This window comes from Spermophilus citellus (assembly GCF_964194105.1).
Source record: "Spermophilus citellus genome assembly, chromosome: 14".
NCBI classification, from domain to species: domain Eukaryota; kingdom Metazoa; phylum Chordata; class Mammalia; order Rodentia; family Sciuridae; genus Spermophilus; species Spermophilus citellus.
This window is the reverse complement of record NC_138194.1, coordinates 88,421,055-88,442,246: the sequence shown is the minus strand read 5'-3', so window position 1 is coordinate 88,442,246 and position 21,192 is coordinate 88,421,055. Positions and strand designations below refer to the sequence as shown.

At 41.1% G+C, this 21,192-nt stretch overlaps 1 protein-coding gene across 3 annotated transcripts in view; it reads right to left on the bottom strand.

The window, feature by feature from the left end:
* Positions 1-4,443: 4,443 nt before the first annotated feature.
* Positions 4,444-21,192, bottom strand: part of TBC1D31 (TBC1 domain family member 31) — a 77,310-nt gene continuing 60,561 nt past the window's right edge. Inside the window, exons 17-21 of one of the 3 annotated variants that reach the window (XM_081266202.1) lie at positions 18,429-18,569; positions 17,189-17,383; positions 14,189-14,327; positions 8,325-8,423; positions 4,444-6,146 (exon numbers count right to left, since the gene is read on the bottom strand). In XM_081266202.1, the coding sequence (XP_081122328.1) occupies positions 6,013-6,146; positions 8,325-8,423; positions 14,189-14,327; positions 17,189-17,383; positions 18,429-18,569 (708 nt within the window). In that variant the 3' untranslated portion in view covers positions 4,444-6,012. The remainder of the gene's footprint in view (positions 6,147-8,324; positions 8,424-14,188; positions 14,328-17,188; positions 17,384-18,428; positions 18,570-21,192) is intronic. The other 2 variants (XM_081266201.1, XM_081266200.1) reach the window with 2 other exon arrangements.

Below are 21,192 nucleotides of genomic sequence, written 5' to 3'. Positions count from 1 at the left end.
CCTCTCGCTGTGGCCCGAGCCACCTCCCTGTTCCTTTGTTCTTTGTCACCTTCAGCCTGCGGATTTCGGAACACTTCCCGGAGAGCTGTGCCCGTCCTCGGCTGGAGTTCCTTTCAATGTACCTTTCAGAGATAAAATCTACATACGCCGAAATACACACATCTTTGGTGTGCCTTAGTCTGGTTGAGTTTAGATGGTACGCGAAAATGTCTTTTTTTTTTTTTTAACAGTTAAGTATTTGTAACGTGAGTGAGAGAAGACCCCCACCTGTTTTCCATTTATAGTAGTGACACGAAGTTTCCTTTAAGGTGGGTGCATCTAAATGAGCCGATATAAAGAACTGGGGGGGGGGAGGGGAGGAGGCGCCCCTGATGCTGACGCTGTGGCGATGGGACACCTCGAAGCCTGGTCTCGGCGGGGACCTTTGTGTGGCGGTGGAAACCTGGGGACCGGGCAGGACTTGGGGTCTGCGGTGGGGCGCGCGCGTGCGCCTGCAGATAGATCATGACCATCCTGTTCCCGCAGCTCTATTCCCTAGGCCGAGTGTCCCTGTGAACGCAGCACCCAGTACAGGGCCAGGAACACAGTAGGTGCCTAATGTTTCAAAAGATCACGAGTGTGCCAACGCTTTGTCAGCACTGTACAACAGTTCACAACAGCAGGAAGAATTCCCCTCTCCCTGGTTCTAACTGGTGCAGTATTTGTTGATTGGCAAACAGCAGGGCAGGCGGAGAAGGGCGCTAGGCAGGTGGACAGGTTTCACGGGTCGCGGAGGCTGAGAGCATCAACAATTTCAGGCTGGAAATAGTCCACGGAGACGAGAAAAACAAACCAAACCAAACGGTATCTTCTGAGCATGCGCATTGAGTGCGTCACTAGCCTCATTAGCCTGTAGCCTGAGAGAACGCCTAGGTGCCTCGTTAGCGCAGTAGGTAGCGCGTCAGTCTCATAATCTGAAGGTCGTGAGTTCGATCCTCACACGGGGCACAATACTTTTGATCTGAGTTTCTTTATCCTTGCGGGGTTAACCCGGGTTTTATTTGCTTGTCTGTCTGGGGCTGACCTTAAGAAGGGCCGTAGCGGGAATCTTGCCCACGCTAGGTGGCTCGGGACCAGGGCCTGGAGTCGCGCCCCTGCCTACCCACTACTCCGTGTTCCCTGCCCTTGCGGTTGAACGTTGACTTCTCGGGGCACAGGGACACCTCTGGGCTGAGCCGGGACCACCCTGTGCGCAGAATACAGAAGGTGGATGGGTCGCAGCAGAGTAGGGCCCCTGGCACCGAGGCCCGGGCGTAGTGACCGGGAGCACCGTGAGGCGGGGAGCGAGGGCGACGTGTGAACAGATGCTGGACAGCGGAGAGCATCGAACACTATGGCGGGGAGTTGGGGCTGTGGAAGGGGGAGTGACCGGCTGTGATGGGACCGGGAGAAGGGACCCCAGGAATCACCGAGGCAGCTACTAGGGCACAGCAGGCCAGGGGCTGTGTCGAGGCTGCATCGAGAGCTGCTGCAGCTACTGTGTCACCTACTGAATTCCTCACTCATTCTCAAAGATCATCTCCCCTCTCCACAGGTGAATTGCACATTACAGGAGATGGGACAGCGGTTCCCAGCTCCTCATCTTCCAGCCTCCGCAAGTCCCAGGGAAGACTGCGGTGATACTTCCGGTTTACTGTCCTGGCATGGAGGTCCTCCCGGAGCTCTCACTTGGCTCTTTCTGGGTAATAGCCTTACTCAGTGGATCACAGGCCGCGGTGCAGATTCTGTCATTTACCGGTCTATGTTTATTCCAGTTATTTGGATACTCGGGGAAATAGCACAGGTTAGTTCTGTGACCCTATTCACCTGCGGGTATTGCAAATTTTGCCCATGACTCCTTGATCACCTGAGCCCATTACCCCTGAATTTCCCCGATGGGCCACAGTAGTGAGCATCAATTCGGGGTCTAGAAATCCCTGTAAGGTCTGGGTGTTTTCTTTAGTATACAATCATTCAAGTAAAGGGCCACAGGTCCCCTCAGGAAGCCTTAAAGAACACTTACAGCATGCAGTAAGGTCTTTTCTCAAGGGGATCTGGACTCTTTCAATCAAGTGAGTTTTTTTTTTTTTTAATACTTTCTTTTAGTTGTGTATGAACTCAGTGTCTTTATTTGTCTTTATGTGGTGCTAGGATGGAACCCAGTGCCTCATACTTGTGAGACAAGTGCTCTACCAGTGAACCACAACTCTAGCCCCAAGAAACGCCTTTTTTAAAAAAATATTTTTTAGTTGTTGATAGACCTTTTATTTATTTATTTATATGTGGTACTGAGAATCGAACCCAGTGCCTCACACATGCCAGGCAAGTGCGCTACTGCTGAGCCACAGCCCCGCCCCTCAAGTGGCTTTAGGTCTGGAAACTGGGTGGCAGGCATGACTCCAGTCAGGCTTTTGGCCATCAGGTTGGTGTTTGTCCTGTTACACATATGGAATTTCATTTAATAGGCTTCTTATGTATTTCATTCTTTGTGACACTAATCAATTATCAACAAAGACCCCTTAATGCTACTAGTTCCATGCTGCCTTTTGCTGTAGATAGTTGTCTTTGGCAATTCCACGCTGCTACTTGGCTTCACTAGCATGGAATCTCATTATCAGAGGTGGCCTCCCTTACTGTCACATATTATCTGCAGAGGGGAGCCACCATGGAGTTTTCTGGTTTGCAGATGCTTCCTTCACTCACTGCCTTAAAGAAGGAAGAGTCTTTTTAGGACCAGAGTACACAGTTTGAAGGTGTGGAGGTCCATATGTGATAAATCCTTTCTGTCTAAGCTTTGGCTATATTCATCAACATCATACTAGTGAAATTCTGTCATTCTTATCAAATAGAGGCCAAAATCGAGTCCACATTTGTCAGCCAACCATGTAAACTGTAGAGCCACTTCCAATTGCACAAGGGTGCTGGTTATCCATTGACTGCCTCTCAGTTCCTGCTCTGCAGTAATGGCCTGGACTCTTCTGTATTTCTTTTCTTAGTGTGCATGCTGTTCAGCTGTCAATAGAGGGTGCTGGAGGGACACTGAGGGAATGGGGCTTCTCTTCCTAACTCCACTGTGCTGCTCAGCTGACTTGCTCCAGCTTCATAGCCCCTCAGAGTTAGCATGGGTGGGAGATTCAGGGGTGCTCTTCTGTAGTCATGTGCCCCAGGGAAGTGCAGTCTGCTCCTTCACTCCATTGCTCTTGACTGCCCCAGTTCGATGACCACTTCACTGCAGTCCTTTGATGACACTGGCATGTTCCAGGTGAGTAGCAGCATCCTGATGCACTCTGAGCACCTGCACATCAGCCTTGGACTGCCTGTGGCTGAGGATTGTTTCCTGTGGTCCTCTTGATTGCACAGTGCACACACCAGGCCACACTCCAGCCTGAGGAGGGGTCCTGATACCTTATGCACTTTTACCCACCAGCTTTGGATGACGTGCTGTGGATGTGGACTAGCTCTGGCCTGGACAACCCGTGAACCACTCCATTCTCCACCCCTTCTTGGACATATCTGACCCTGAGCCTTGGAACAGAAGGGGGCTCCCTTTCCAAGGCCGTCCTTCCTTGAGAGATCCCCCTCCATCTGTGGCACCCTTTAGAGTTCTCTTTACTTCTTCATAGTTGCTTCCCATCAGCTTAACAAGTCTCTTATGTTATACCTCCCTCATTGTGTGGTTTGTCTCCTGAATGGACCTAGACTGATATGATGAGATTAAACATTAAATTCAGAATTTCTGATAAGTTCATCTGTATTCATAAACCAAGCCTTATACACAGTTCTGTTGTGGTCAACACGTACCACTGTGGAAACATTCGAATCTTGCTCAACATTACAGAATTCATACTGGAGAAAAACTCTGTGAATGTAAAATATGAAAAGGCCTCAACTCGAGTTAATATCCTATTCAATACCATTTAATTCACTGAAAAACCCCCTCAAGTGTAGACAGAGATGGAGAGAGATTTAGCTGAAGCCCAACACTTATCTAACATGGTCCAGTTTGCACAAGATGGAAACCTTCTGAAAGTAAAAAACATAAAAAGGCATTTAGGTATTGCTCTTCTTACACAAATTCAAGGGAGTATTGGAGAGAAACTTTCTAAATAAAGCCATTGTGTCAGGCTCAACCCTTATTCGATCCCAGAGAATTCTCATTTTAAAGTGACTGGGGTAAGATTGAGTCTGTGATGCCAAGAAGACATAATCAGAAACATACTTTATGTACTTCAGCAGACATGACAGTCTTAGAAATGCCAACCAAGCACATATGACTAGAGAGAGACTCAGCCAAATATCTGAAATCTGCTAAGGCAGTGACTTTATCAAGATCGTTGTTGGGAGAAACGTAGCCCAGAGAAAACTGGAAGAATGTGATTAAAAAGAACTTCATATGGTTGAGCAATCAGAACTCATTTTTAAAAATCAACTTTTTAAGAAACAATTGTGATACATTATAAAGCCGTATGTGTGTATAGTTGCAAAACCAATCTTAGTATAAATTTTAGAAAAAGAGGACCTGGGAGAGAGGTAAAAGTTGGCAATACACAGCTGATTCCTGCAGGCAGAATCACAACAGTTTTAGACTCTGCATGCTTTTAGGTGAACAAGCAATTTCTAGTTCATCCAAGTTCCCATCACACCCTATATATTTCATACCCTGTGACTCCTGTTGCAAAACACACCAGCCTGACCCATGAAGGCATATATTATAACCACTGAAAATGTACAGAAAATTAGGCTGAAGAAACTACTCTTGGGAAACCAATGCCTAGCAGTGACAGGATATTATTTTAGTACTTTGGTAAGAGAACACGACTAAGAGAATTGGTTCACTGTAAGCTTATGTGTTGAGACCCCAGGGAAAAAAAATGACTACTGTGCTGCACATGCATTGTATGCTGAGCACTGGGTAAAGAACTGCACATGCCTCATCTATGTAGTCCTCACATAAAGGCTGGGAGCTGTTTCTATTCTCCCTTTAAAAATGGGGGAGCAAGGTTCATGAAATCTTGGGTAGCCCTGCTGGGAGCGACGAGATGAGGAGGACCAGCAGACAGCTCTGCTGAGAGCAGCACGCAGAGGGCCAGAGAAGCAGAGCTTGAGATGTCTGTGGTTGTGGTGGGGTCACTGGCAGAGGAGATTCTGCTGTGGTGACACGGGGGCAGGAGGGCCAAGTCCACGCTGATGGAGCCTCCAGCTGCTGCTGAGTTCTCTCAGTCCTGGTTGCATGTTGCTGAGATGGTTTTTTGGGCTTTATTTCTCCATTTATTTTAAAAATGTTGATGGATCTTTATTCTATTCATTTATTTATATGCGGGGCTGAGAATCAAATCCAGTGCCTCACACGTTAGGAAAGCGCTCTACACTGGGCCACACCCCTAGCCCTCTCCTTTTATCTTTTTTTTTTTTTTTTAAATTTTTAGTTTTTAGTTGTAGTTGGACATAATATCTTTATTTTATTTATTTATTTTTATGTGGTGCTGAGGATTGGACCCAGGGCCTCGCATGTGCTAGGCGAGTGCGCTACTGCTGAGCCACAACCCCAGCTCTATCCATTTATCTTTCTTATTTTTTATTTTTTTTATTTGTAGTTGAACACATACCTTTATTTATTCATTTTTATGTGGTGCTGAGGATTGAACCCAGTGCCCCTGTACGTGCCAGGTGAGCGCTCCACCCCTGAGCCTCAGCCCCAGCCCCTTCATTTATCTTTAAAGTAAACTTTCATTGCTAAAATTGCTGAAGCTGGTCTTTGCAACTGAGAGCCCAACAGCTTTAAGAGTTTCCAAAAACCTTTTACTGTGAAAAGTTCAAAAAGTCATTTATAAGTCAGAAAGTATTAGAATTAAATAGAAAACATAATTTTTATGAACACATTTTTTTCTATACAGAAGGATGGTCTCCATAGGAATTTAAAATAAACAATATAAAAATCAGTGTCATTGATTGCAAATAGGTATCTCCCTCTGACTATCTTGAGGTGACATGTCTTTATGTAGCTAAAAGGTGAGGGGTCCGACATCTCTCACGAGCTTGCTCGGTGAGCCTCTGGCGGAGATTTCTTACTTTCTTGATAAGATTCTGCTCCGTGCTGTCCCATTCTCTTGTTTTTCTATTTAAAGAAACTTGAAAACAAAATTTAATATTACTAGCAGTTGAATTTTCTGATGTTAGCAATGATAGAGTAATTATTTTGAAGGTAATGTGCTGCAAACCTTAATAATAAAATGAATATTGTAAAAACGAGGCTTCTTAAACAAAAAGCTGAATGAATTACCTGCCCCTAAGTAGTTCCATTTACAATTCAAATATTTATTTATAGAACTGAAGAAATGCTATCAGCAAACTTGTATATTTTAAGTGATTTAGCATTTATAAAATTTATACATTAGGAACCAAGCATGACTAAGAATTTGTGTTCTTCAAAACAGTAAGCATCCTCACTATGATGTCAATGATAACGAGAAAAGTCATTTCTAGTCACTGTGAAGTGTGTTCCATGACTGCTTTCCCAATAACAAAATAAACAAACCAATGTTCTTAATAGCAAAGATTAAAATACAACAATTTGTCTAAGAGTAATGGCCATTTCAAGTGGAATAAGGGGCTAGTAAATATGGAATTTGGGAGAAAAAAACACTTCTGAAATTTAGTTTCATAACCAGTCAGCTTCAATTCCTGAAAAACTATTTTCTTCTCCCAAAGAACTTTCCTTTTCCCCAAACGACCTAGACTGAGCCAATTCTTTCACTCCAGTTTGAAATTTAGAATTGTCTGGTTAAAGCTGAAGTTCTAGTTGGGCGAGAAGCACAGGCCTGCCCTCCCAGCTGCTCTGCAGGCTGAAGCAGGAGGCTAGTGCCAGCCCAAGGGGTGTGAAGGCTGCCTGTGAAACGTGGTGAGGAAGAAAAAGAGGGAGTTCTGAGGTGTCAGAATAAGAACAGTTGAGAATCTCTGTATTTCATTTGATTCACAAATGATTCTTAGTCTAATTCATACCCTGGAGCAGAATTTATAGGTAGGTGCATATATAACTATGAGTTACAAAAATATTTCACATAATACTGGAATCTTATGACTTATTATTAGAAATATTTCTTGTAAGTCACTGGGAAGCCAAGAACCAAGCCACAATGGTTTACAGCTCGAATGGACAAGTGCCGTAGGAGTCCTCAGGGACACTGTCTTTGATAACACATTTCTTTTGGGGAACAGTTGAATTTGTGATTTTGTTCTTCAAAACTTCCTCAACTTTCCTTTTGAAAACAAAAGAGGCTACAGAAACTCATTTGATTCCAGATTTGACAATGGAAGACGGTCAATAGGAAACCCTCCCTGAAGAATGGGTCAAATCAATCATCTTTGTGGTCCCAGCCCTCCTCCCATGGGTGGTGTATGAGGAAAGTAAATGTCTGCTCTAAGAGGGAGACAACTAGATGTACACATTCACAGCAGAAGGAACCTTCTGCAGGGATCTGGCCTTACCAACATGCAATTCCACAAATGCACATTTGTCTCATCTTTTTTGTATAATTTATTAAAATATTATTATAGTTTAAAAAAGAGAAATATTTCTTATAAAGCTCATCTTTTGGAGACTTTGCATAAAATTTTGTTCTTTTAAAAGAACTCAAAGACCTCCTTAAATTCTGCTTCATCTATTGAAAACGTCAGCTGAAAGAAATGTCTAACATTACAGTTTCCTGTCCCTTCTCCCCTTTCCACAGTTAGTAATATACTTGTTAGCTCCTTTATGGGTTAGTGTGACTATACTGCTCTAAGATGCCACCCTGTCCCTTCCAAAAATAAACATGATCCCCCAGGGCATCAAGCCAAGGAATCTGAAGTCACCCACTAGCCAGCACAAAGCCTTTCATTGGCAGCAGTGCACCTGATGTAGCATGGACTCCTCCCAATGGCTGCAGAGGAAGACACAAGAAAATTCACATATGTGGTAGTGAAGTTTTCTTTTTGAAAGGATGTGAAAGCAGTTACAAACCTCATATTATTAATTTAGGGCCTTCAGTTAGGGCTTCTACCTCTTTTGGGGCAGCAATACTGATATAAAGAAATGGAGTGGCATGAATGCATTCTGCAGACTTTCTTTATCTGGAGTTGGTCTGTATCTGGTTTTTCCTCTAGCTGGAAACACGTGGGATTCTTGCTGACTCCATTTTAGGTTTTCTGCTATCAGGGACCTAAGAAACCAGCACTGACATTCTATAAATATCATTGCAACCACAATTTTGCTTAAATATTGTTAAATAAAAAATGATAGAAGAAATCTTTCTTGCTTATCAACTTACTCTGTGTTGAGGAATCCATATCAGAAATGTCATTTAATTCTGAGGTTCTAGGCAAACTGCTCAACGTAACCCGTTCATTTTGCAACTGGAGCACTTCTGCTGCAAAAATGAGGTAGAGAGGATGTTCAGGAAGGAGCAGAAAGCCTTTACTAATGCCAGTGGTCCCTAGTAAATTAAAATTGTCAGACTGGGGATACAGCTCAGTTGGTAGAGTGCTTGCCTTGCATGCACAAGGCCCTGGGTTCAATCCCCAGCGCGCGCACACACACACGCAAAATTGTCAGGATGGTTAAACACTTTCTTTTCTATTCTGAAAAAATGCTACCACCATTAAATGTTGCGTAGGATCTGTCTTCCTTAACGAGACTCCTGAAGTGCAAGAAGCAAAATCAAGAATCAATAAATGCGATGGCATCAACCTAAGAAACTTCTTCTCAACAAAGGAAACAATAACATGAAGAGAGAGCCTAAGAATGGGAGAAAATCTTTACCACATGAACCTCAGAGCATTAATCTCCAGGATATATAAAGAACTCAAAACAATACCAAAAAAACAAATAATCCAATTAATAAATGGGCTAAGGAACTGAACAGACACTTCACAGAAGAAATACAATCGATCAACAAATATATGAAAAATGTTCAACATCTTTAGCAATTAGAGAAATGCAAATCCAAAGTATTCTAAGATTTCATCTCACCCCAGTCAGAAAGGCAATTATCAAGAATACAAACAACAACAAATGTTGGTGAGGACGTGGGGAAAAAGGTACACTCATACATTGCTGGTAGGAAGGCAAATTGGTACAACTGTTATGGAGAGTGGTATGGAGATTCCTCAGAAAACTTGGAATGGAACCATCATTTGACCCAGTTATCCCCTTCCTCGGTTTCTACCCAAAGGACTTAAAGTCAGCATATTACAGTGATGCAGCCACATCAATGTTTATAGCAGCTCAACTCACAACAGATAAACTATGGAACCAACCTAGATGCCCTTAAACAGATGAATGGATAAAGAAAATGTGATGTAGAACTAATTAGAATAAATTTAAAAATGCTACCATCAGCCAGAAGACAAGTAAAGCACAGTCAGTGAGAATTAAGAGCCCAGCTGAAATTGTCATAACATCTTTTAAAAACACCACTAGCTAAAACAAAAAGGCAACAGATAGCTAAAAAAATACAGATGTTAGGGTAGAGATCCCCAATGTTTACTGGAAGTGCTTATGAAAGCGATCAGCAAGCCCTTGCCGAGCACTGCCGGGGCCGCGGCGGCCCGACCACAAGCCCACCCCGCGAGGCTGGCCCCGGGCAGCCTCCAGAGACGAGGCCCAGCCAGCTCTGGAGCCCAGGGGCGCCTCCCACTTTCATCAAGTGCTCTCACTGGCTGACACTGGCCTCTCAGCTGCTCTCTTACTGCCCCTAACTCCTAAAGCTTCACATCCAGTGACACCAAAGTCTTCCTTGAAAAAACCCCGTCCTAACACCCACCTCAGGCCTCTCCCTGGCCACTCCACCACAGCCCAGCCTCCACACACGGCCGCGGCCCGGCAGAGGCTCCCTGCGACACCTGCTGCAAACTTCACCTGCTCTTTTCACTCCGAGGTTTAGCTCATGAGGCATTAAGATAAATCTAATTACCAACTGACTAACTTGAGCTGGAGTGTGCGAAGGGGCGCCGCGGCGCGGAGGTCGCCCACACCGCCTGCACCGCGCCCAGAGCAGCTTCTAGAGACTTACCAAGAGGAGACCAAGAGTCGACCTCTTTACACGTGGAAGGAATAGAAAATGGAGTGCGGTGACAAGCTCGCCAGCCTCCAAGTGCCCCAGCACAGGGGGTGCAGCACAAGTCGGCCTTCCCCCCTTCCAGAGTCCACATCTCCCAGTTGCCTCTCCTCTGTCCTCCAAAACACTGGCCACTGCGTTTAATTCACCTTCCCCAGGGGCTGTCTGGTAAATATTATCTCTGTTCAAATAACCAGTGGTTCCCTTTGCCCACAGCAATATTTCAAACACTGTCAAATTAAATTGCATTTGTGAGGTCCTGGATATGTGAATTTAAAAAAATCTTTGATTTATGAAAAATAACAAATGTTAATTGTAACAATTTTGGACATATAAGGAATAGAGGAAAAGTGAAAGTTCCTATACTTTCTGTATTGCAACTTGCTTTTGTTTTTCTTAATTTAATGTATCTAAGGCTCCAAAGGTAATTCTTTATCACTTTATTTATTATTATTGTTTTGTGGTGTTGGGGGTTGAACCCAGGGCCTTGCACATGCTAGGCAAGGACTGAGCTACATTCCCAGCTTTTAAAAACAAAACAAAAAAAAAAATTTTTTTTTTGAGTCGGTGTCTAAATTGCCAAGGCTGTCTTGAACTTGGCAATCTTCCTGCTTCAGCCTCCTGGGTGGCTGGGACTATAGGCAGGAGCCACTGTGCTGGCCTTTTTATTATTTTGAATTAGTGTTTATATAATGAATTGTTATTATATATACTGAAAGATTCAAAAGGAATAAAAAGGTACAACTAAATTCCTGCCTTGTCCAACCCTGACCCCAAGTTCCTTGCCTAGGAGGCAGACTTACAGCAACAGGAGAAGGACCCCCCCCCTCCCAGGCTGGCATTGAAGTCCTTATTATCTATCTTTTCCGAGATGGCTAGGGCTAGAGTGAACCCAAGTTCTTTGCTCCAGCTTGCCTAACTTAAATCACTAAGACAGGCAACTTCCTACCATTGTTTAATCACAATTAACAAGTTCTTCATGAACAACTGAAATTCATGGAAGTTTTTGGTTAACCAATTCACATAAACATAAGGAAAAATTTCGTTTGCGTATGTATATGTGCATGTTTTGGGAGATGTTTCCCAAAGAGGTCCAGAAACAATAAGTGGTTACAAAACAGTATAACGCAATGTTAGGATTGTAACAAAATTAAAGATCACCAAGTCTATAATCTTCTCATTTCACAAATATAAAACTGAAGACCAGTAAATATTCCTGAGTTAATCCAAATTCAAGTGGTTAAATAAACTAACCAGAGGCACACAGCTCAGTGACAGCAGCTGAGTGTACTGAGACCCTCGTGTTCACACCCACACAGTGGGCCTGTCCTGAGTGGGGTGCACCCTCTCTGTCTCAAGTGTCATCCTGCTTCTCTACACTCTCCCCTTTCTTCAAGGCCCAGTGATTTTGAAACCTGGTCCAGTGGCCTTACTCAGCAACAGCATTTACTGATGTCTTTCTTTAAGCAACAGTTTCATTAATATATAATCCATACCCCCACACACAAACTGGATACTTTCCCAGTGCACAATTCAGTGTTATTAATATATTCAGAGTTATTCAGAGTTGTACAACTGTCACCACTAATTTTAGAACATTTTCATCACCCCAAAAGAAACTCCACATCCTTTTTACTTCCAGCCAACCACTAACTACTCTGATCTCCACAGATTTTCCAATTCTGTACGTTTTATATGAACAGGATCACATAATATGTGGCCTTTTAGGTATTTTTTTTTTTTTAATGTATCGTGGGGTTTAAGGTTCAGTTTTCTTTTTTTTTGGTGGTATTGGGAATGAAACCTAGAGCCCTGTGCATGCTGGGCAAGCACCCACCCCTCCATGAGCTGCCGCCACAGTCCTGAAGTTCACCCATTTTGTACCATGGATCAGCACTCACTTGTCTTTATAAATGAGTAAGATTCTGTTCTATGGATATATCCCATTGTTTATCCATTCCTCATTTAAAGGATCTCTGGGTTGTTTCTATTTTGACTGTTTCAAATAATGATGCCACAAATATTCACGAATAAGTTTTTACACAAACACATGCTTTTGATTCTCTGGGAGACATACCTAGGGGATGCACTACTTGGGTTAACCTTCTGAGGAACTGTCAAACTAACTTCCAAAGTGATGGCACCATTTTACACTCCCTGCAGCACTGTCCCCATCTCTCTGATCCTCACCAACCCTTTACTATTTGTCTTTTTGACTATAGCCAACCTAGAGGGTGTGGAGTGGTATCCCTTCGTGGTTTTTATTTCATTTCCCTTTCCCTAACGATTAATAAAGTGGACATGTTTTCCATGTGCATCTGGCCATTTTTTGTATCTTCTCTGGAGAAATGTCTATTCACATGCTTTGCCATTTTAAAATTAAGTTTCTAGGCCTGGGATTTTAGGGACGTCCAGGCAAGAACCAGAAAGTTCTGTCTTCTGAAAGATAGTAAGAATTTCCTGACATTGCTGATAAAGTTTCAATACTAGGCAAAAATGTTAAGTAAATCTTCTGTCCTTGGCACATGCAGACTGTTTGCTACGTCCTGGTACCTGTCTTCTGGGGCCTGAGTGAGAAACCAACGCTGAGCATCTCCAATCAAAATGCCTTCCTAACTGTAGCCAATTATCTTCTGGTTTTAGGGTCACATGACTATGACTAAATTATACATCCTGATTAAAGAAATGACTGACAGTTCTTTAGGGGTTTACAAAACTGGATGCTTATTAACAAATTCTCTCACTGGTAAAGCTTAGGAGGGTTAAACTTTAGGTAGCAGGAGGGGAGCCATTATGGAGGCAGACAGAAGTATGTTGTTAGACCAATGATGATGGAAGCTTCCTGAAGTTTCCCACATTTTTCTATTTCTAAATATGTAGGTTCTTGAAAAGATTCAAAAAGTTTTTCCTTTCTAAAACAGGAGTAAGAATGAAAGGGTCAGGGAGAAAAGATAGCTCCAGAAGACAGTATCTTTTGTGAGCCAGTTTTAAATATTTAATTTGTGCAAAGTCACATTCTCTCCCCACCTCTCCCAAATACTATTTTTGATGCAACTGAGACCACTAAATCTCAAGCATGAGAGGTAATGAGGGGTTGCCAAAGTAGGAATGAGTAACTGATGACAGCATCTAACCTAGATTTTTACTTTTCAGATTTGTGGTTGAAGCTCAAAACATTATGCCAAGTAAAAGAACAAGACACAAAGACCATATATTGTAGGACTCCATTTACATGAAATCTCCTGAAGAGAAAAATCTAGTGACCACAAGTAGATCAGTAGTTGCCAGCAGCTGGTGGGGAGTGAGGGGAAGAGGCGAATAACTTTTAATTGGTACAGAGTTTATTTTGAGGTGTCAAAAAAAGTTCTAAAATTGCTTGTGGTGATAGTTGCACAGCTCTGAATAGATTTCTTAACATACAGTAATACAACACATTGTACACTATAAAATAGGTAAATTGTATGATACGTGAATTATACATCAGCAAAGCTGTGATTTTAAAAAGAATGCATATACATTATAAAAGACTGAAACAATACAACATAATAAAATTTTCCTGTATCTGTACTCTATTTTAGAATTTTAAATTATAATATATAAATTATGATTTTCATTTTTTCAGTTGATTTTGTAGTCCTTGTAACAAAAGTCTAATGTTTGATTAGATCCTATAGGAAGATCTCTAAGATATACATTAATATACTATTATTCTGAGGGCCAGATATTGGCAAAGCACATATTTTTACTAAAATAATTATAAGTAGCACTTTGGGAACAAATCACATTCTAGAAGATTAAGAGGATGTCAAGGGGCCATGGATCCACGGAAAGTCCTACAGGAAACTGTCCTACAGGAAAGGCGAAACACTGTTCTTGATCAGAGCTTTGTTTTTAAACATAACCACCTCCTCAGCTCACCCTTTCCTGCTCCTCCCCCAAAAGAAAAAAGTAACTAGTGATTACCTCTTAGCAGTGCATAGTTTGAATGAAAGTGCCAAAATACACCTCTATGAATTATTCATGAGAACAGAAAAGAGGAATGTGTGACAGTATAAAGGACACTCAATGACACTCACCTTTATTACATGGATTTTCAGCATGTTCTAAGGCAGCACTCATCTCCTGCTGTAAAAACCACTTTCTGGATTCATCCGAAAGGGCAGAAGCTTTCTTTTCTGATCTCAAATGAAACCCTTTTTCTTCAGCTTCCTTCCACTACATAAAAGTAAGTGGTGAAAACAGATCACATAAAAATTGTGGTAACACAAACTCTTATCTTTTCCTCTACTCTTCCTCCTTCACAGTCTCAGGGTGCACACTATCTGCTTGGTATTATGGGAACTGGGCAGGTGTGGTATCCCATAGCTATGGAAGAACTCTGGGAACAGAGGCACATTCTGTGTAGTATTCAGCACCTCTAAGGGCCATGGAACCCATAGCCAACCCAACCATTGTAGAAACAACCATTCATTTCCATGTGCTTCAAATCTTAGGAGTCTAAGCTGGTTTTGTATTAATGGTGATTAATTTTATTTAATTTTAATGCTATGCCTTAGTAAAAAAAGTCAACAAAATTCAGATAATTAATTCTTTGTCCAGCTCTGGCATATACCTTGACCACAAGGAAGTCAAGTAATTTCTATTAGTCCCCTGATTTCTTCCCCAGAAAATAAGAAAATGACCATCACCTTAAAATCAGCTCAGAGGATAACTAAAATAATAGATTTAAAATATTATAATATTTGCTAATGTTCTAGAAATGCTACAGCTTTTATATGGAAACACTCATATCATTTTAATGAAGAGAACACCAATGTACTAAATAAAAGCTTTAAAGAATCATAAAACACAATCAGAGACCCATCCCTTTGGTGTTCCTGATGATGGCACTGAGTCTGGGGATTCCCCAAGGTTACATAAAAGTCAAGTTAGCTTTAGAACCCAGGATCCAAACACAAAGAATTTCTGCATAATGTGAGAAGCCCTTACAATGATTCCATCTACTCTCAAATGTACTATTTTACCCAAGTATAATTGCACCAAATTTCACAGTCCAGCCATAGTATCAGCAATCCTACGGGAGTGGGGGTGGGGGCTTCCACCACAGTACTCCTGAGATAACAGCCTCAGTGTCCTGGACAGTACTCCTCCCCACACCCCCTTCCCTGTTCCTGAAAGGAAGGGTTCTACACAGGGCCCCTTGCCACTGGGAGGTGGTAGGACACTCTGGAATAGCAACTTGTCTGAAATATGTGGTTAGCAGCTTTCAGAATAGACACCTGAGGCAGCTGCAGAAGGAGGAAGGAACTAAAGCCAGTTATCTAGAGCCTCATCTCTCCCCAGCTGCAGAACCCTTAGGAAAGTCCACGGTATCTGTGATAGAGTCTACAGAGCACAGGGCCTCCAGTTGTTAGGAGAAGTCACCAAAAGATACATCTGTGTGACATACACTCTTGGCTGTCTCTTCAAAATCCATTTTGAATCTACTTTCAGAATAAATCTTAATTTTATTTAGGTTCATAATAAACCCTGTTAAAAACTACATTTCCCAGAATCTTTTGCAACCAAATTGGTTAGAAATATGATATGGGACTACTATGATTTGGATGTGAGGGAGTCCCCCAGAAGCTCACATACAATAAGGTTCACAGGAGAAATGACTGGATTTTAAGAGTCTTAACCCAATCAGTGAATTTATACCCTGACTGGGATTAACCAAGTGGTGACTAAAGCGATAAGGTGCGGCTGGAGGAGGTGGGAAATGGGATGTGGCTTTGGGATTTATATTTGTATCTGGCAAGTGGAGTGTCTCTCTCTCTCTCTCTCTCTCTCTCTCTCTCTCTCTCTCCTTCCTAATCACTAATCACCATGTGAGCTGTTTCCCTCTGCTACATTCTTCTTCCATGAGGTCTCACCTTGAGCCCTGAGGAATGGAGTTGGCCTTCTATGGACTAAGACCTCTGAAACCATGTGCCCTCAAATACACTTTTCCTCCTCTACAATTGTTCTGGTTGGGTCTTTCAGTCATAGTAGTGAAAGAGCTGACTAAAATAGGGACCCTGAGAAAGAGCTGACTCTGATGGGAGGTAGAAGATTCTGTACTTCTTTCTGTTGTCTGGCATATACATGTGATGGCTGGAACTCTAGCAGTCAACTTGGATGATAAGGTATCATTGAGAATGAAAACCATACACCAGGAAGCAGTACAGAAAAGTCCAAGAAACATGGTAGCCTTGAAGTCTCAGTAGCTTGAAATTGTTTATCTCCAAACTTGTGAGAAAGAAAAGCATTTCTATTTTGTCACTACTATTTTGAGTTTTGTTATTAGCAGCTCCAAACATTTTCTATTTATTCAAAATCTTTTGTAAGTATAAAGAATGAGGTAAAGCTGGGCATGATGGTGGCATGCCTGTAATCCCAACTACTTGGGAGGCTAGTGTAGGACCATTGCAAATTTGAGGCCAGCCTCAGTAACTTAGCAAGACACTGTCTCAAAGTAAAAAAATTTAAAAAGGGCTAGGTATATAGCTCAGAGGTAGAATGTTCCTGGGTTCAATCCTTAGTACCCCAAATCAAAAACCAAAATTCTAAAACCAAAAAATTCCCAAACAAAAAAAATTAAAATGAGGGGCTAGGATTATAGCTCAGTGGTAGAGCACTTGCCTAGCATGTGTGGTGATTCAATTCTCAGCATCACATATAAATAAATAAAATAAAGGTCCACTGGCAACTAAAAACAAAATTAAAAAAAAAAAGGATAATAATATTACCACAGACTTAAAAAACAAACAACCAAACAAAAACCAAAAAGCAGGTAAATTAAAGTGGTAATACTACCCAATCAGCCAGAACAAATCCAGGAGCTAACAAATTGAGACACACTAAAATAAATGAGAAAAATGCTTAACAATTTTTAGGTAGCATCAATATTAGATAACTTCTCTGAGAAATAACCATTAAAATTAGATTATTTTTCCCAACTAAAATTACTTGTTTGATGCTTTTGTCATCTGATTATGTATTATTCTGATATTTAAATGCTTCATCTAATAAAAAATTTATAATACGATTCTTACCTTCTTAGCTTCCTCCTCCATCATTGCATTTAATACCTCTGATTCTTTCCTTCTGTTCTTCCGAAGGAGGTTGGCTACTTCTCGGTAACCTTCATTTCGTTGTAGATCATTACATTTTTGTCTATGTAAATTTTGAATCTGCCAGTCAGTATTTAAGCATGCTTGTTCAGCTTTTGCCAAATTTTCTTCAATTATCTAAGAAAAGTTGTAAAAATTCAGAAACAATGTCAGACTCTAAAATCATGTGTCCAGGTATCTAGGACAGCTGTTCATAAGCTTGGTTGCATATCACAGTCACCTGGTGTGTTAAAACAGACTGACTCCCAGGGCCCACCACAAACCAGTAAAATCCATCTCTGGTGCAGTTGGATATTGGTATTTTAAAACACTCTGTAAGTGATTTTAATGTATAGCAAGAGTGAGAACTTCTAGGCTAGGGGATGAGTAGGATTTAGTAATATTTGTTTTCAACACCGTGAAAACGAGTCAAAAGAGCCTATTTTTACAGATTCACAAAAGTCTACAATTAAAAAAAAAATAGTGGAATATTTTGGGTGAATAAGCTAAGGGACTATTGCAGAACAGAAGGTCTCTACACCATTCCTGATTCTTGAAAGAGGACCAACCCCCGACATACACCCATTTAACTTTTTGCTAAAGGTATAATAGACAAAGATCTTTTTTGAATGCCTCAAGTTTTATTTCAATTTATTTAAATCATCATTTCTGAAAGGATACTCTGTAAGAAATTCTATAAAATAAGACTGGAAATGTTTCTTAATGATTCAGAATGTACAAAACCCTCAAATTTGGCATTTAAAAAAACCCCTATTTTAGGACAGCATTTCCAATACTTGGTCATCCCCCACTTCACTGAATAAGTTATTAGAATTCCACAAATATACTCTGGAAGTGCTGGCTTCCATACGAGACAGGGACCTCAACTATTTAGGGAAAATTTCTGAGACACAGCATGACAGAAAAGCATAATTTGTAAAGTTTCTATTTCCTTTGAAACAGTAGTTGTAAAGAGTCTGAAAGAGACTCACTCATATATGACTTTCAATGAAGCAACCACCCTGTAAATAAATACAGCAATGTGAGGCTCTAGGAACTTGGATTAATGAAGCAAAGCAATAAATTATCTCAATTTCACAATTTATTCTAAATTTGTTCTCTTAAAAGAACTATGGATGGAAAATTACCTCCCATGTACACACTAAATTTGCCATATGTTTACCTTCTGGGTCTTTCTGCTCTGAGTCTGGCCAGTTTCTATTAGCTTACGAAACATGTGTTCTTCAAGATCCACTTTTCGCCTATAGGCATCAGCATCTTCCTTAATTTCTTTTGCAATAGCTTCTTGATTTCTAGTAAGATTCTGTTAAAAAAAATTGCTGATTTATATAACAATACTAAAACACAAAGTGGCTTTTCTTTTTGCAAAATACTAATACGTACACAAATAAAAACAGTAACCATTTAATTTTCAAAGTAAAAAGCAAGTAATAGTGATATCAGTGAAAACCACAAAGCAAGTAACTCTGAAAATTCTCTCCTTCCTAAAAGCAAAAACTGTCAGAATCAACTTCTTCAAAATTATGGAAATTGACTGAAGCCTTACAGCAATCTGGAGAGCATTTACTCATTAAAATGGCTAAACCTCAGTAAGAAACAGCAAGCTCTCTGCTATTTTATCTTGTGTATTCTGATTCCCACCCAACCCCAAGCTCAGGTTAGCCCTGAAAACCAGCAGCCTGGTAACCTATGGAGCAGGCGAGACGGGGCTGGAGCTCCTTCAAGCCATTCCCTGAGAGTCACCATTACTTGACCTTACTGGCGGGTCTCTGCAAGACCCCACTGCCTACATTGTCTTCACATCACCTCACTCAGAACTCAGTGTGCGCAGCCAGTTCCTCAGAGACAGTTGTAGAAAACAATTAGAAATTGAACATCCTGGCTGTGGAGGCAGTAGATCGTGGATAATTCTAGCAGCTCAGGAGGCTGAAGCAGAAGGATGGTGAGTTCAAAGCCAGCAAAAGTGAGGTATTAAACAACTCAGTGAGACTCTGTCTTCAAATAAAATACAAAATAGAGCTGGGATGTGGCTCAGTGGTCGAATGCCCCTAAAAATTGCTGTTTCTTACTGAGGTTTAGCTATTTTAATGAATAAATACTCTCCAGATTGCTATAAGGCTTCAGTCAATTTCCATAATTTTGAAGAAGTTGATTCTGACAGTTTTTGCTTTTGGGAAGGAGAGAATTTTCAGAGTTACTTGCTGTGTGGTTTTCACTGATGTCTCTACATGCCCCTTCCAAAAAAAAAAAAAAAAAAAAAAGCTTAACAAGAAAAACCAGGACTTAGATATCCAAAGGAGGACTTAAAAACTCCCCTACATTCTTGGGACTTTAGCAGGCCACCTGCATATGTAAGGCTATGCATATATCCATATATCCAGAGCTGTGTGCTCAGACCTGGGGCTGCGGCTAAGCACTCACATATATAGTTACCTTTGAGGTTCTGTAAGACCATGAAGTGAAATCTAGGCCAGGATTGCAAACTGCCTTGCTCAATGTGGCAGATGTGCCTCAGTATGCACACGGTGCCCTCAGGAGGGACCAGAAGCTGTCTGGTTCAAAACCCCTAATAAGGAAGCCTGTCAATCATTAGCTGACCACTAAGCTGAGGAGAGACCTCAGCGGCTTCACACAGCAAGCAGCAGATTTCACAGAATTAGTTCAGAAAAGTCACTAAGCAAAAAAAAAAAACAAAAAACAAGAAACCCTGAGGCAGGGACAATCTCATTCTCATAATTGTCACTTTATATTTAAAATGTATAGTTTTTACAATAACCACGATTATTTTTTAAAAAACCAACAAAGTACAACTTACGCATAATACAAATAGATATTAACCATACTACCTCCAAAGAAAATACAAAAACGACCAAAAATATATGAAAAGATGCTTAATATCATTAGTTAGTGGAAAATGAAGTGAAAAACACAATAAGAGGGGCTGGGGATGTGGCTCAAGCGGTAGCGCGCTCGCCTGGCATGCGTGCGGCCCGGGTTCGATCCTCAGCACCACATACCAACAAAGATGTTGTGTCCGCCGAGAACTAAAAATAAATATTAAAATTCTCTCTCTCTCTCTCTCTCTCTCTCTCTCTCTCTTTAAAAAAAAAAACACAATAAGATACCACCTCATATACACATGTATTGCTATTATAAAAAAGAAAATACAAACTACTTCTCTCAGGTGTATTTTCAAGAGAACTGTAAACATGCCCCATAAAGAGCTGTTCATGAATGTTCACATCAGCATTATTTATCAGAGCAAAATCATGAAAACAACTCAAAAGTCCATAGCTGACAAATGGATAAACAAATTGTGGTCTATTCATATAATGAACTATTATTCAGCCATAAAAAGGAATAAAGTACTGATTCATACTATGATGTGGATGAACCTTGAAAACATGCTAATGAAAGAAGTCAATCACAAATGACCACACACTGTGTAATTCTATTTGAAATGTCCTGTCCACTTAGATAGGCAAATCCATACAAACAGAAAGTAAATCTGTGGTTGCCAGGGTAAATGCTAATGAGTATAGTGGTTGGGGGATGAAGAGTAACAGATGGCCTTCACAAAGATGTAAATTTTAAAAGCAAAATAACAAATGAATGTCCAAATAATCTCATTTATCACTATTGCAGAGGCTGGCCTTGAACTCGTAATCCTCCTGCCTCGGCCTCCTGGGTAGTTGGGATTACAGGTGTGTGTCACCATGGCTAGCAGCTGCTATTTCTTTCATATTTATTTTTTAGTTGTAGTTGGACACAATACCTTTATTTATTTTTTATGTGGTGCTGAAGATCGAACCCAGGACTACACACATGCTAGGCAACTGCTCTACCACTGAGCTACAACCCCAGCCCAGCAGTTGCTATTTCTTGGTTGAAAGATTTTCCTCCTACTTTTCTAATTATTCACAGGC